Source organism: Rhamphochromis longiceps, linkage group LG6, assembly GCF_057381845.1.
Source record: "Rhamphochromis longiceps isolate RC_006_pf linkage group LG6, R_longiceps_female_GT1.1, whole genome shotgun sequence".
Taxonomy (NCBI): domain Eukaryota; kingdom Metazoa; phylum Chordata; class Actinopteri; order Cichliformes; family Cichlidae; genus Rhamphochromis; species Rhamphochromis longiceps.
This window is the reverse complement of record NC_140562.1, coordinates 37,679,688-37,695,171: the sequence shown is the minus strand read 5'-3', so window position 1 is coordinate 37,695,171 and position 15,484 is coordinate 37,679,688. Positions and strand designations below refer to the sequence as shown.

General features: G+C 41.4%; 1 protein-coding gene across 1 annotated transcript; it reads left to right on the top strand.

The window, feature by feature from the left end:
• Positions 1-283: 283 nt before the first annotated feature.
• On the top strand, positions 284-15,461 carry cep170ab (centrosomal protein 170Ab). Its single transcript, XM_085410597.1, has 20 exons — positions 284-369; positions 1,515-1,595; positions 1,913-2,055; positions 2,180-2,269; positions 3,246-3,324; positions 3,536-3,594; positions 4,045-4,207; positions 4,973-5,110; positions 5,216-5,674; positions 5,778-6,136; positions 6,225-6,344; positions 6,460-6,592; positions 8,051-9,514; positions 9,661-9,904; positions 10,136-10,244; positions 10,439-10,600; positions 11,128-11,216; positions 11,588-11,681; positions 12,584-12,635; positions 12,790-15,461. The coding sequence occupies exons 3-20, from the start codon at positions 1,951-1,953 to the stop codon at positions 13,050-13,052; spliced, it is 4,182 nt and encodes a 1,393-aa protein (XP_085266723.1). The 5' UTR covers positions 284-369; positions 1,515-1,595; positions 1,913-1,950; the 3' UTR covers positions 13,053-15,461.
• The last annotated feature ends 23 nt before the right edge of the window (positions 15,462-15,484 follow it).

Here is a 15,484-nt window from a genome sequence, read left to right as displayed (position 1 = left end):
TTTTAAAAAGTTTCAATGCAAATATAATCAAATCGTATCATTTATATACAATGCATGCATTTAATTTCCTATTATTATACTTTCAGCGTTTCCAGTCTTACGACTGTAATTTATATGCCAACTCAATTTAATTATCGAGTCACTGCCCAAAATAAATGATCCATCATCCACCTAATATGGGCCACTCATGGTTCGCTGTCTATATTACATAACCTCATCTTTTCCTACATGAGCGCATTGCGCCACCTTGAGGCCAAGACACAGCAGTGTTGAAGGACCTAGGCTGGGCAGAGGGGTTGCAGGAGCAGCAGCAGCATCGCTGTTCATAACCTTCTACTCATCGGATGCTGTTTGCCCATAGAGCACCTGGTGAGAGACATTTTGCCATTGTTTTATTTCCCTAACAGGCCTGCGCTGATGCCTTTGGTTGCTTCCTCTGATATAAGGATGAAGACAGTGAAATGAGCTTCGCTGTTTGTGCGACAGACCTATACGTCGCCCATAATGGTCGATCGTGGGATATCAGCAGGAAGCATCCTAAACATGATTTGGTTGGCTTTAAAGCACGTGATAACAGATATCTGTCTAAATTAGCCTGTGTTTGGCTTAAAAGGTGTGCGTAAAGGGATGTACTGAACGTGACAGATTAATGCACGCTTCAGATGACATGTCGCTAATAAATGTTAGACTCATTGTGGCCAGTCTTGTGTTTATCCTACAATCTGCGCGATATTGGGATGAAATTAGATGATACTTTTTGCTTATTATTAGCTGGTCTTTGCTATCATTCTTAAATGGCTCCACGATGAACGCTGGACTGAGACATGGCCTAACCGAGCTAATTTTCAGGCTCAGTCATTGGCCGACTCTAACTCATCAGCTGCTGCCGCTTGCAGCCTCAGTTGATGTGTGGTCATTTGCAGAGGAGATTCATATCAGAGTGGGTGAAGCCGTGTGTGTGATCAAGCGTCTAAAGAGAAAATCTGGGCCACTAGGAGCCAGCCTACTGAAAGGATGGACCACGTAGTTCTCTATTGGGAGGTTGGGGGCTGTCCCATTGGGCTTGAGCTGACGTACAAAAAGGAGCCTCACATATGACAACGTGTGCGTAATTAAATCTTACTAATTCACCTATGACTCTCTCGGAGCATGAGTCAGCAGGCCTGCCTACTAATAATGCAGAGAGGGGACGGGGTGTTTGTGTCAGTGAAAAGCGCTGTTGTGCTGTTTTGTGTGCATGGGAATCCTGACAACTGCCTGGAAATCATATGAGAGAATCATGGGGAGCAGAGAAGTGGATATTCTATTTACGTCTGTATTTTCTCTGTTTCCTTGACTTCCTGTGGTCGGTGTATATGCCTGTCTTCTGTTTGGCTCAGAGTTTCTGGATCTGATTGAATTAGCTGTCATATTACATGTTTTATTATCTCTTTCTTTCTAAGCCCCATCTCCCTGTCACCCTCACATGCACTCTCTTTTTGCACAGTATCTAACTATTCTTCCTCCTTTTTCAGTGGAGTGCGTTGTGAAGCTGATGACAGGACAATCCTGCTGAGCGACTCACTTTGGGAGTTTAGAAGAATGCCTGAAATACTGTAAGCTGTCTCTTTATTTTTGGAACTTACATTTTTTTTAAATTTCTTGTTGTTAGCTGCACTACATGGACTGATAAGCTTGCCAATGTCCTCGGGTGATAACCGAAATAGCTACTGTGCATATGACACACAAGCACACGCACAAATGCTGAAATAATTTTTGCTTTATGTAATTATATGAAACAGCATGCCTCACCCACTCCTGTTTACAGTGTAAGAGTATATTTTTTCATTGATCGAAGGATAAATATTTAATGGTCTCATTAATAGATTTATAGCTATAAACTGCAGTCTAACACTGTTCTTGTTTTCAGCAGGATGCATTAAGGGGCACATGTGAACTTGTCAGGCAGAGATGAGTCTGACTTCCTGGTTCCTGGTGAGCGGTGGGGGGACACGCCATCGTCTCCCCCGAGAGATGATCTTTGTAGGGAGGGATGACTGTGAGCTTATGCTGCAGGTACTGTACTGTGAATCCACCCGACATATGATCTGAGCTGTCATTCTTACTCTGACTGGATTTTTATCTGAAGCACTGAGATTAGTGAGGATTATAGTGATTGACTGGATCTTGTATGGTTTAGTCCCGTAGTGTGGACAAACAGCATGCTGTCATCAACTATGAGCCAAATACGGATGAACACAAAGTTAAGGACCTGGGCAGCTTAAATGGGGTGAGTGAATTTTTTTTAATTTATGTGTATGTGTCTTAAAGCAACCCCTGCCTAATGTTTTTTAATGCAATAAAATCTACATCAGTGTGTCCCAAAATTAAATATCAAACATTTCCCTGAAAGTATACCTTATTTATTCTTATTTATTCTTTTTCGGGCCGTGGCTTTCTCATCTTCTACTGCTTCCGTTTTTACAAATTTTTATTAGTTTCTCTTAAGCCCTCAGTATTCAAGGAAATGCATTACTTTGAGTACTAAATTGCCAGAGTGCCCCTTAACTGCTTCAGCAATTTACTGCTTACAAAAGTAGTCGTGAACCTGTTCTAACATAATTTGGTTTTTTCTTTGGATTTAAATTATTTTCCAACCCTAAATAAACTGAAAGACGTCATTTTTGGTAGTGCAAATATTATACATAGCTTATGACAGGCAGCTTGATGGTGCAGCGGCTAGCGCTGTCACTTCACTGCTCCTGGTTCAAACCTCTTAGTCGGCTGGGGCCTTTCTTTGTGGAGCTTGCATGTTCTTCTTGTGCTTCCTGTGAATCTGTGGGTTTCCTCCAAGTGCTCTGGTTTCTTCCCATAACCCAAAGACATAAATTTTATCCTAATTAGTGATTCTAAATTGACCGTGGGTGTGTGTGTGTTTGTCTATGTTCAGGGTCACACCCATGATCCTAATTTGGGTAAGAGCTTTAAGACAGATGGATGAAAAAAGTGGCAGAGTACAAACATTTTTATGTGTGTACAGATGTTTCCCTGCTTAAATTCAACATGAAATAAGCTTTTTTGTGTTAGATCTGGTTAGGATTGTGACTAAAGGTCTGGTACAAAATTGGCAGTTGGTTTGTGTGTTATGGACAGCATCATTGTTATGCAAGCAGTACTGAGATTTCAGGAGACTCTAAATAATCTCACTTTTGTACAAAGTCCTCATATGTTGTTCATAACCACATTGTTTCTTTGTTTGTTCCCAGACATTTGTCAACGATGTCAGAATACAGGAGCAAATCTATGTCACGCTGAAAATTGATGACAAATTGAGGTTTGGATATGATATCCTTTGAATGTATTCTTGTGTTATCTGTCAAACCCAGTAGCACACAGTACAAGGTCAGTGAACATGGGGTGCACTGTAACTTTATCGGTTCTTGAATAGCCTGTGAATTCTCATTGCACTCTGCCTACTGCATAATAGATAAGGCTATCAGTGCAGGTTTCTCATCCCTGCAAAGGGCTCGTCATCTTTTACCTTAACTTGTCTCACATACCAACCTGTTTACTGTGGTTCGAGGAGAGATGCATATTCCTGAGGAGGCCCTCAAGGTTAGATGACACGCTACACAGAAGAACAATATTCATATGTTTGAAGACGGTGTAAATAGTTGTGTTTGAAACAGGATAGGTGCAAAGATCTTGTACTTTTTCATCAGTTAGGAGCAATATTGTAGAGAATAGATCAAAGAGTTCTGCTGAAGTGGGCAAAATGACTTTTCAAGATTGATGAATTTGCTGTTTCATCAACAAAAACTGCCCAGGTAGCTGCAGAAAAAAAAATAATGCAGATTTCTTATTCATGAGCTAGAGGAACATAGCACATTATCATTCAAAATATATGCAAACAGTATGGCATACGATCAGTATGCCATACTGCTATCTGGAAGATTAAAAAGCAAGAAAAAATCTAGACAAGATATACATCGTAATTATTTTGACAGTATTGTGTAACCTTTGTCTTTGGCTAATTCCCCTTGTTTCTGTTGTCTAATTTGTCAGCATGAAAAGTTTAGCAGCCAACTTCAGTTGAACCAGAAGAAACTCCCAGAGGCAGAATCATCCAAATCTCAAGTCAAACCACCTGAGGCAGCAGCTGCACAGGTGTGTGAGGGAGCCACTGCCAAGCCAAGTGAGGCCAACAGGTCAGAGGACAAGGCAACAGGTAAGTCTGAGCATTGAAAGTTAAAGGACACTGGACACATATAATATAGTAAATCTAATACCTTGAATCGATAAAATATTCCCAGATACATAAACTGATAATGAAAGAATTTTTAGAGGTAGTTCTTAAATAGATTTTAGGACTACAAACTATAGCAGCCGTACTCTAGGACAGTGGCAGACGTTTGGTAATTTAGCTTCTGTATAATGCCACAGAGGATTCAAAATCAGACAGTCAAGATGTGTGAAATATATTTCCCTGTTTTCACAGGTTCAGATGAAGTCTTTTCTGTTATTATTTAATGACAAATTAGACAGATAAAAGACAGCTAATTCCAAATGTTGAACTTGCATTTGGTATCCATTTTCGGGAACTCTTAGTATGATCCAAAGAGATGTAGACACAAAATCTTACGGTGTCAAAATAAACAATCTGGTGCATTCTGAAAACAAAGGAATGCAGTGGTCCACCCAGCAACACCCCAAGGCCTGAAAGACCATGAAAAACAACTAAAGTCAATGATCACAGAGGGTTGCAGGGTTGTTACCTTACAATAAAAAGCACCTTGGGAAACTGTTGTGATTTGACACTATATAAATAGAATTTAACTGAATCAAGGGCCTAAATATAGATGGCAAATTATATGCAGTAATATTGGGGATGTTGCATTACAATGACCTTTACCTGAAGCCTATTTAGGGTCTCTAAGCCTCAATTAATACATATGTGCATTCCTATATATAAAGAAATGTACTGTTTTGGCAGGGGATGTCACAGTGCTGCACAGGGGCACCCCCCTGTATGGCCAGCCTGCCTGGTGGGGAGATGGAGACACTGAAGACCAGCATCCAGGAAAGTCAGAGGACAAGAGTTCAGACCGGAAACGAGAAAAAGTTGAAGCAGGTACCAACAATTATTGCTCATTATCAGTTTACTTTTTTGGAAATATTACAAATATTCTGTAAACTTTATGGTGCCAGACAAATATCTTTGTATTAATTGTGCCAGAATCTAAGAAAAGTGAGGAGATCCCAAAGTGTACCCTGCAAACAGCCTCTAATCAGGAGCCTAGCTACTTCGAGATCCCAACAAAGGATGCAAAGGATCCCTCAGGAAGTAAAGTCAGCAGTGAATCCATCTCAAGAGAACAAGAGGGTGGTGCTTCTGCTGCAGCAGAGCCTGCCCATGGCCACGCCTCCTTCACCATTGAGTTTGATCCTGGGGCCTCAGGTAAAGTGACTGTCAAAGACAGGGTTGCGAAGGTAGGACCAGAGACCAGGCCACGCCCTAAAAGGGCTGTTGGGGAGGAGCTGAGTCCTCTTCAGACAGCCATGGTCGCAGCAGAAGTCAAAGTTGCTGACTGGCTTGCTCAGAATGAGTTACCATTGGCTCTAAAAGAAACGGTTGCAGAGGATGATGGCGAAAGCGTGAAAAGCGATGTGCCTGTACAACTGCGGAGTCTTAAAGGTGTGTTTATATGATATAGAGTTTGGTATAGTGTACAGTATTACACGCGATACTTACTTTATCACTCTTATGCAACATTTTGATCTATTACCTCACTATCCAGGAAGTAAACATGAGGATGGCACTCAGAGTGATTCAGAAAATGCACTGGGTGAACAGCGCAGGGCTGCAGCGCTAGAAGAGCGCTCATGGGGACTCTGGGGAAGCACGGGGATGAAGATCAGAGAGGGTCGTGCAAACGTACCAGAGGGTCTCTTTGCAGAGGAAGACAGTCCTGCACGTCGTCGTAAACCTTCAACATCCAAAGTAGCAGAGAGGAGACGTGGCTCAGCACCCCATCAACAGAGCGGGCGCGACGAGTGCTATCATCATGGAGATGATTATAGTGATAGAGGGACTTATACCATCGAGCTGGAGAATGGAGATCATGAAGAAGAAGAGGCTAGGAAACTGATTGACAAGGTAAAAACGTTAAAGTTATAACTCTTTTTTATAGTTTATCATCTAATCTCCTGATCATAATATGTTTTCTTACTTGTGTATATGTTAGGTGTTTGGTGTGGACCAGGAGTCTGGGTCCAGGGTGGGGAGTGCTGACCAGAGAGAAAGACTCGCCTCCCAAAGGTCTGGCACTGGAGACCGAGGAAAACCCGGACGCATGGAGACAGAGGTGTAACAGCGTTCTTCTAAGTTATACTCAATAAGCTGTCTTCTGACTGACTAAAGCAACATCTGTTTCCAGTTATTGACATGTTTTTGTTTTATTTCCACGTTTGCTTGTTTAGGTCTTGTCTGAAGAGTTGATGGTGGGTGGTCCACGCTGGGTGTCACAGTGGGCTACTCTAGCTGCCAGTCATATTAGGACTGACCCTGAAGGGTCAGGAGGCGAAAGCCACATCTTGGTCACGGAGGACAGAGGTATTAAGTTTAGGTTTACTAAATCTCAAAAAAGGATTCCTTTAATATTTATTAAATTAATTTCAGCATTTTGTTCATGCTTCAGTATGTAAACGTTTGCTAAACAAAGTCCACAGGGTCCAATCACACACTGGGGTTAAATGATAAACACGTTGTAAAAGCAGCATAAGTAGACAGGTGTCACAAATTTACTCATAATTCAGTTATACAGCAGTCTGTCACATTAGGCTTGTCATTTTTCTGTAATAGCTATGGTATACTGTTACAGTGGTGGATAATTACAATGCAAAGAGTAATCCAGATGAGATAAAAGTTAAATTAATTTGTCAAGGATATGAATGCTTGCAGGCCTTCTTCTTAATTGGTTTGTGCAATATAGCCAACCAATGACAACTTATCACTCTCTGTATGTAGTTTCTACTCTTCAGACTGTGGACAACAAATAGAGTGGCCATCTTAGGCACACAGCAGCCACTCAGAAGAAAGTTAGCTTAGGTGGTCTCCTTAAATGCACAGAAGCTAAAATGGCATGTGTCAGAAAGAGTATGACGCCTACTTCAGGTTAGCTAACATAGCTGCCAGGCTGCTGGTCACATTTCACCAAATAGGCATTAGGCAAGCAACTTTTCATATCCAAGAGGAAGATTTATTCCTGATTATTTCACTAACATACAGCAGACTGTAATTATTTGCATTTGGCACAATAGAGTCACGTGACCACAGTGAAGCCAGAGGTTTCATGTTAAAATATTGAAGTATCGCAATATTTTACAAGTGGAAGACAAAATAGTTTCTTAACGTGTGCCACTTTCAGTCAAAGGTCTGAAATTGCAGCTTTTTTGTTTTTTAAAGAAAATAACCTTTCTGACTAACTACAGTGGAACACCAACTTACGAATACCCCATTTAACAAAAAAATTCAAGTTACGAAGGCACGTAACGGCAATATTTCTGCCCGTGTTACGGCAAAATACCCGTGTAACGAAATCCACTGGCTCTGATTGGCTGAGCCCAGAATGCCCACAATGCCTTCCGTATCATATGACAACCCCCTTGGCTTTCGTACTTGCGCTTCGCTGTTCCACTTGAACGACGTATTGTTGTTGCAGTTAGCAATTAGCCTATAGCCTATCGTTCACTCAAAAGGCGCGATGGGTGCTTTGACTTACGAACATTTTTGACTTACGAAAGACCCTCGGGAACGAATTAATTTCGTAAGTCGGGGTTCCACTGTATCTGAATTTTATGTTTTAGCTTCTCGTTGCTTCAAGTTGCAAAAATAATTGAACAAATTTTTATTGGGACTTTCTATTAAGGATCTTTATTATAGCCAACTATTAAATTAAAAATCTGGCAAACACCTCTAACAGTGCACTGATTCTACCAGTATATAATCCACTATATATGTATATATGTATGTTTAATGCACATTCTGATCAAATATTTTCTTTCTTTTCAGCTGATATAAGTGAATCCAGCCACTCAGCCTCCTTTGCCTCTACTGGGTACACAGAGCGCAAGAGGAGAACCCTACCCCAGCTGCCTGGTGAGGATCTCAGCCTAGGAAGGAGGACCCCAGGCTCAGGCCTACGTGCAGATATGGGGGAGAAACAGGACACAGAGCTACAGGAGAAAGAAAACCAGGAGGAAAAGGTGGGCAGAGGAAAGACTCGACCCGGCCAGTGCACAGGAGGTGTGGGCAGTCACAGTGGCAGCCCTAGTCGTTCGTCACCAGCCAAGTCGCAGGATAGTGGTGGTGGGAGGTCAAGTCAGTCAGGTGTGTTGACAAAGCTCCCACCTCGTCCCATGACCAGCGGGGAAAAAAGAATGGAGGAAGTACGGAGGAGGAAAAAAGAAGAGGAGAAAGCCAGGGAAAGTAGTGGGAAACCCCTATTGAGACAGGAGAGCTTCACTGTGGAGAAACCAAGTTCCAACGTCCCTATAGAGCTCATACCACGTATTGATGGTCTCACAGGCAAAACTCAATCTAGAGAGCCTGGCATCGACAGCGCCACACTGCAGAAAGACTCAGAGGCTGTAGCAGCCTTTCTAGAAACCACTGTGTCAGACCAAGGCGATCCCCCAAGTCAGTCCATTGAAGGATCCATGTCACCAGAGTCAGATGTTGACACGACAAGTACAGTAAGCCAAGCTGATGGAGCAAGGAAAGTAGTCCAGAAACGCCGAACTCTAGCAGGACAGCAGAAAGAAAAAACTGTAGTTTGCTCATCTGGCAAGGGTCCTGCTGGTGGTAGGGAGACCCAGGACAAGAGGGTCAAGAATAGAACTTCTGGTCCTTCACAGCCAAACCGTCCTTGGACTTCCCTGGATCTCACTGATGATGATGTCAACTCCAATTCTCTCTTATCAGACTCACAGCCCACCTCCACGAAAGACTCCAAAAACTCACATGCTAGAGGTCAGACAGGGAGCACAACAGTTGGAGCCAGCACTAAGTCTAGCCGGGCTAAGATCAGTCAAGCTCCTGCCTCTGCTTCCGCCAGTAAAGCCACCAGTGTCCCCAAGCCCAGGCCTACCAGGGCATCACTGTTGCGGCGAGCCCGGCTGGGGGATTCCTCAGACACTGAACCTGCTGACCTAGACCGGATGTCTGTGGCCTCTGAGGCCTCCACTGCTAGTTCCACATCCAAGACAGGGATGGCAAAAAGAGGCATGTCCAGAATAGAAGCTCTGGCACAGCCAAGGAGGCCAAGAGTGGGCTCCCCGTCTGCCCAGAGTGACTCAGAGGCCACTGTGACAAGGAGTAGAGGTCTGGGGGCCCGCGGTGCAGGTGATTATGGCATCAGGCAAGGATTGAGAGGGTCCAATATGACTTCAATGCCTGGACCCAGAGCAAGAGCTAACAGTGCCTCCAAGCTACCTGACAAGAGTAAAGGAACCTCATCACATGCCACACCTGCATGTAAGTGTGTACACATTTTTTTTAAATGTTCCTAATTATGCTTCGACTGCCAAAAGATTGTACAGTTACCTGCAATTATCTACTTAAAGAAGAATTCATCTGGCATCTTAAGCTTCATCTAAGCTTCACTGCCATTCTTTCCTCAGCTGGAACTCGGTGGCGCCGTGTACCAGTGGAGTATGCTTCCACCTCAGAGGATGAGTATGGCTCAAATCGTCACATATCCAAGCAGGGGCACACACGGCTATTCCCGTCTACTCGAGTAGCCCAGCTTGGAGGTTCAGCTCCAGCAACCCCAAATCCTGCAGGCCTAGCTACCGTGAAGCAGCACTCTAGGGAACAGGATGAGTATATGAGAGATTGGACAGCACACAGCGAGGAAATAGCAAGGTACGTAGGTGAGAAGTACTCCTGTGTATATGAGTGGATGAATGAGTCAGATAGCAGTATTCTAACACATTTTTCCTGCTTTAGGGCATGTGCCTCTTTATTGCTTCTTTTTTTTTAGCTTAGGGTTGCAGTTCTTTTTATTGGATCTTATTTTACAGCTGTTATTTTGTTTTAAATAAATATCACAAAATAACACAACAAAATAACATCATACTTATGTTTGCTCCACAGGATAAGTCAAGATCTTGCAAAAGACCTGGCCATGCTAGCCAGAGAGATTCATGATGTGGCAGGGGAGATTGACTCAGTGAGCCCTGCAGCGACCGACCCTGGAGCTCTGGTATAGTTGTTGCATCTTAAACTAATTATAGCATACAAAATATAAGGATTCAGTTTATTCAATAACATTTATAGCAATCCTAATGCTAATAGAATACAGATTCTTAATTCTTAAGTTTGATTACATAACATGGACAAAAAAATTGGATCTGAGGAAAGAATATCAATTTTCAATATATTTTATTTCCGTTTCAGTTGGAGGAGCGTGTGTTTGATGACAGTTTGGACCTCGGCGGCTCCTCCACACAGCATAATAGCATTCTGGGAACCAATGGGCAGTCTGTGGAGCTTCGATCTCGTAGGTCTAGCGGACAGAGCTCCAGGTCCATTCGGCGACAGACATGGAATAGAGATGATGTAAGGCCTTGCTTCAATTTTAAATATAATGTTCTCCTCAATATATGGCCTGCTATGTACCATACTGCTAATCTAGATTTTGAATTTGATGTGCTTCTCTGCATTAGAAAGTGAAAGTATGTGGAGCAGCAAACACAGCAAGTTTAGAGTTATGTTAAGAGCAAAAATAGCAAGACGTTCATGTCAGTCTGTACCACTGTTTGACACTAGAGGGAGCTCGATACATGCTAGTTACAGTCATCCCTTAATTGGTATGTGACTTTTGTTGCCATGATGCCAGGTCTCTCTTGGAAATGAGATTTTTAATCTCAATGAGATTTTTTACCTGGATAAATAAAGGACTAATAAAAAAATAGGCCAATGTAAACCTAAAAGCAGTGGTAAAGCTAATGAAAAAAATGATGTACTTAAATTAACTAAATGTAGCAATAGTACAGGTTGTTTACATTTTACCGTGTAAATTAATCACTTTTTGCCAGTAATTTATAACTGGTAGATTCAGATGATATTTTTTTACTGTCTTTCAGGCGGTCCCAGACAATTTGCTGCTAGCTTCTGTGACTCAGCTGTCAACCAGGATACGCCAATCTGTTGACAGAACAACCTGCAAAATCAGGCAAGTATTGTTTGACCACGCTAAACAAAAATTGATTTTCACGTGTTGTTGTGGTTATTTATATATTCAATGCACACACTAAAGAGGGATTGCATGATACAAATATTGTCTGTGTGTGTACAGATTCTTGTCTGTGTTTTTTGTTGGAAATAGCAGGTGACACAGTTTGAATGACACATCACACAGGCTTACTCCGCCACCCAGTTACATATTTTTCTCATTAGAATGACAATTCAAAGGCAGATTTTTTTCAATGCTACAATGTGCTGATGGCATCTGAATGAAATAATTTAAGCAGTCACTTAATCTATATTAAACATGTTTTATGTATTTCACTTTTATCCTATTTTTGTAACAACCTGGCTTTGCAGGATCCTCTTCAAGGATAAAGAACGAAAATGGGATGAGATTGAGACCAAACTGCAAGCAGAGCATGACTCCTTACTGCTCAAGAGCTCAAACAAGGTGATGAATCTGCTGAAGGCTTGTGAAACAGACAGGACTGTGATATTTATAGCCAAATAGGCAGCACTGGTGTAGAAATTACAATATTAGTGTAGCATTTTGGTCCATCAGTCAGTACAGCGCTTGTTCACCGTGAAATATTTTAAAAGGATGGATTGCAATGGAGAAAAACAGATACAGTGTGTAACAAGATTGTGATCCGATTCTGTCTTTATTTTATGGAGACTCTACATTTAATGTATTGAAGCTTCTGGAATGTGAGCCGATAGATAACCAACCGCAAACTCATCTTTCCTTATTGGGGTTATTTTGGCACAGTTTAATTCAACCAAATTTTAAAAAAGAAGTCCACAGTCACAGTATATTCCATAAGTACACATTTATAGAAGTAATCTTTTAGCCTTTTCTTGGCTTGAATTAATTGAACACTATTTTCAATCCAGTCATTCCTTACCATTTTCTGATTACTTATTCTAAGCAATCATAGTGAGTGCTCACAGTGCTATAGCTGTTTGGAGAATGAAATCAACTATGTCATACACCCTTTAGATTAACTTCAAATAAATTTCAGTATTTAGGCACCAAATGTGATTAGACTGTTTGGAGAAAAAAAAAGACTTACAACTTCACCTCTACACACTTTTACCTCTCTCCAGCACAGGATCATAAATTCTGACTGTAACACTGTCTGGCCTCATGTGAACCTCTGAAAAGAGATATGTGTGTCCACGACACAAGTTAAAGGGCTCGTAAAGCATTACTGAGTATAAAGGGCTCGGCTCCAAACTTTTTCCTGAGGCAATGAAAAGATTAATCGAGTTGATTTATTTGCTGTAAGAGCCTTCACTTACTTAATCAGGCCTGAGACCAGCTTTCATTTTTCTATCACATTCTCTTAACAGGAAATTTCAACCATCATTCAAGACTTGAAGAGGGTGGAAAGACAACTGATGGGTATGGCTCTACCTATGCTTCTCTTTAGTTTTTGGAAGAAAAGCGTGAAATATTGTATTGTTGTATTGTATTCTGCAGTGTTACTGCAGTCTACACCACGGGAAGTCTTATGATGTATTAAGTGGGACTGTTTTTCTCTGCTCCAAACTGACAGTAATTGACATGATGGTAGATCCAGATGGAACTCTGGATGCCCTGTCCAACCTGGGCTTGACCAGTCCTCTGACTGACCAGAAGATCAGCCCAGGGGCTCAGCAGAGGGCAGCTGTGTTACAAACTGAAGCAGAAGCTTCTTCACGCACACTTTCATCCTCCAGGCCTGAATTACTGTCCACTGAACCTGTTGGATCTTCAAACCATGCAGAAGTGTCAGAACGAGACCCAGGGCTACAGCAGAGCTCTAATTCCTACAACTGACATTCCACGGTGGATTAATCCAGAATGCAATCAATTGGAGATATCAGACACCCTCAGAGCAGACCCTGGTGTGAGGTTAGAAGTTTTTCTGAGATAAGATGAGGACCCAGAGCAATGCCTTTTATATGGAAAAGTCTCTCTGCTCTGTCAGTCAAACTAAATTATGTTAGGACTCTAAAATTCCAACACTGTCAAAGGGAATCTCTTGAGATGACAGCTCTATTATATGACAGTATTACACTATTAACTGCTAGGCTAACGAAGAAGCTTTGACATCATATACAGTAACCCATCTGTGTTTTTGTGTTGCAGCTCATTATCATTACCCATTATCCTTGAAAACATTTGAGAAAAAGGGCAGATGTGATGTTAAACCTAAACCTACCAAATTCCCTTTTAATTATTCTACTGTTTTGGCTTGAAATGAGCAAAAGCAGACCAACCTTTTACCTTGCATTCTTTGCAAGTGACACAAAAGCTTGACAGACTTAGAGCCAACATGGAAACCCAAACTGAAAAGGTGCAATAGTGTCAAGGAGCCATGTTTGAAAGTGTTCTTCTGTCCTGCCTAAGAGTTGTTTATCAAATTATTAGGGGTGCAACGATACACAAAATTCACGGTTCGGTTCGGTTCGATACTCAATATTTTTTCGACACAAAGAAATTTTCATGACTTTTTAATTTATCATTTATTAAAATTATAAATATATATTTTAACTCAAAAGTACAGTTTTTAAATGTAATGTTGCTGAAACAACAAAATAATAATAAAAAAAATCTATCTGATCGAGAAATCACTCATCTTTGGAAAAGAGAGTTTATTACAGAGAAATGGCTCTTTCCAAAATAAAAGCTATACTATATGCTTCTTCTGGGCTATATTCTCAGCAGCATATTAAACATATCAGGTCCCCATAAGGAGAATCATGTGCTAACGGCTGTCTAAATGACTCTGGTAAAGTTTGTAGCATGCGTGCTTGTTGTTTTTGTCTGCTTCCACTTGTCTTTGCACTAGGATGATGTCGGAGTAAATGTGCAGTCATATTCGTTGTGTTCCCACTAGTGCTGTTAATCTCGTTAAAATGACATTAACGCCATAACGCGGCAAATCTTCATTAACAAGTTACCGCATATCGCCCCATGCATGGGGCTTGACGGCGTCAACACATTAACTAGCTAACTGCGCTAACACACTACTTCCCACCAATTGAGCATTGCGTGGCACATCCGACAAACTGTTTTACTTTTGTCCATGACGCACTTACCATCAGGGTCATGCTTCACTTGAAAACCAAAATAGTTTCAAAGGCCAGATCTGAATGAAGGTGGGGGAGGTTTAATTTCGGGTAGCGTTGAGGCAGTTGCCATGTTGCAACGAGATTAGCTTCTGTCTTGCTAGCTTGCGCTGCGCTCAGTGGATCTGCACTCAGCAGTGCAGCCTAGGCGGAGTAGTCGAACCCAGATCCACTGAGCGCTCGACACAGACAGCATCGTCAGAAGAAAAGTTGATACATTAAATAAAAAATTTTGTATTGTTCGATACATATGCGTACCAAACCGAAAGCACTGTATCGAACGGTTCAATAACGATGTATTGTTGCACCCCTACAAATTATATATTTTTGTCCTGTTTGCAATAGCAATGCCTAAGGTAGCCTCAGTAATGATTTTCCATGAGAAACGGCCACCGTGCCTATTTTTGGGAAAAGAACTGGGTGCCTATATTGTTATGTACCAGTGTTATATTATAAAGTAGTTACGTTTAAAACTTACATCCATGCCCCTTTTCCTGTGCTGATGTCATTTGAAGACAGTTTATCAAAGATAAACCCGATGTGTTAATGAAAATTGTGAACTGAAATGTAGCTCCCAGAATAGGATTTTCCTCTTCCAAATGCATTTTGTCACAAGTGCCCTGGCTCAAACAATCATTATAATCCTAGATACTAGAGAGTCCAATGTAAGGAAGATGGCGAGAAGGAGGTAGACGTCTTTTTGTTTTTGCATTTCAAAGCCAATATATGTTGCTATTATTCTCTGAGGGACCAGGATGTAATGCACCCTAATGCTACTCCTTTATCATGTTTATGTCTTTGACCGTGATGAGATGAACGGTTTATCAAACTACTTTCTGATTGCAAGTTAAATGTGTTTGAACCAGCATAGACAGGGACTACCTCCAAGTCCTGCTTTTTGTTGTTGAATGATCCACAGTGTAATGACTGGGTAGGTTTTCCAATGTCTTGCCTCATACCAATGTTTACATATGAATGTATCCTGATCAGAACTGTTGAATAACATTTTAGCCAAAACAACTTTAATAAAGATGAATAATTGCATTTTGTGCTCGGCATACTTTATCTTTCCTTTTGTTTGAGCATTTGGAGATTTTTTTGTTTGGATGTTTTGTATGAGCTTTTTTTGTATTGATG

What these genes read in the sequence shown, in the direction of transcription:
- cep170ab (XM_085410597.1), top strand. Translation starts at nt 1,951, where the DNA reads ATGAGTCTGACTTCCTGGTTCCTGGTGAGCGGTGGGGGGACACGCCAT. An exon ending in ACTGTGAGCTTATGCTGCAG is followed by an intron (nt 2,056 to 2,179) that starts GTACTGTACTGT and finishes TGTATGGTTTAG; the next exon opens with TCCCGTAGTGTGGACAAACA. An exon ending in CACAGCGAGGAAATAGCAAG is followed by an intron (nt 9,905 to 10,135) that starts GTACGTAGGTGA and finishes TTTGCTCCACAG; the next exon opens with GATAAGTCAAGATCTTGCAA.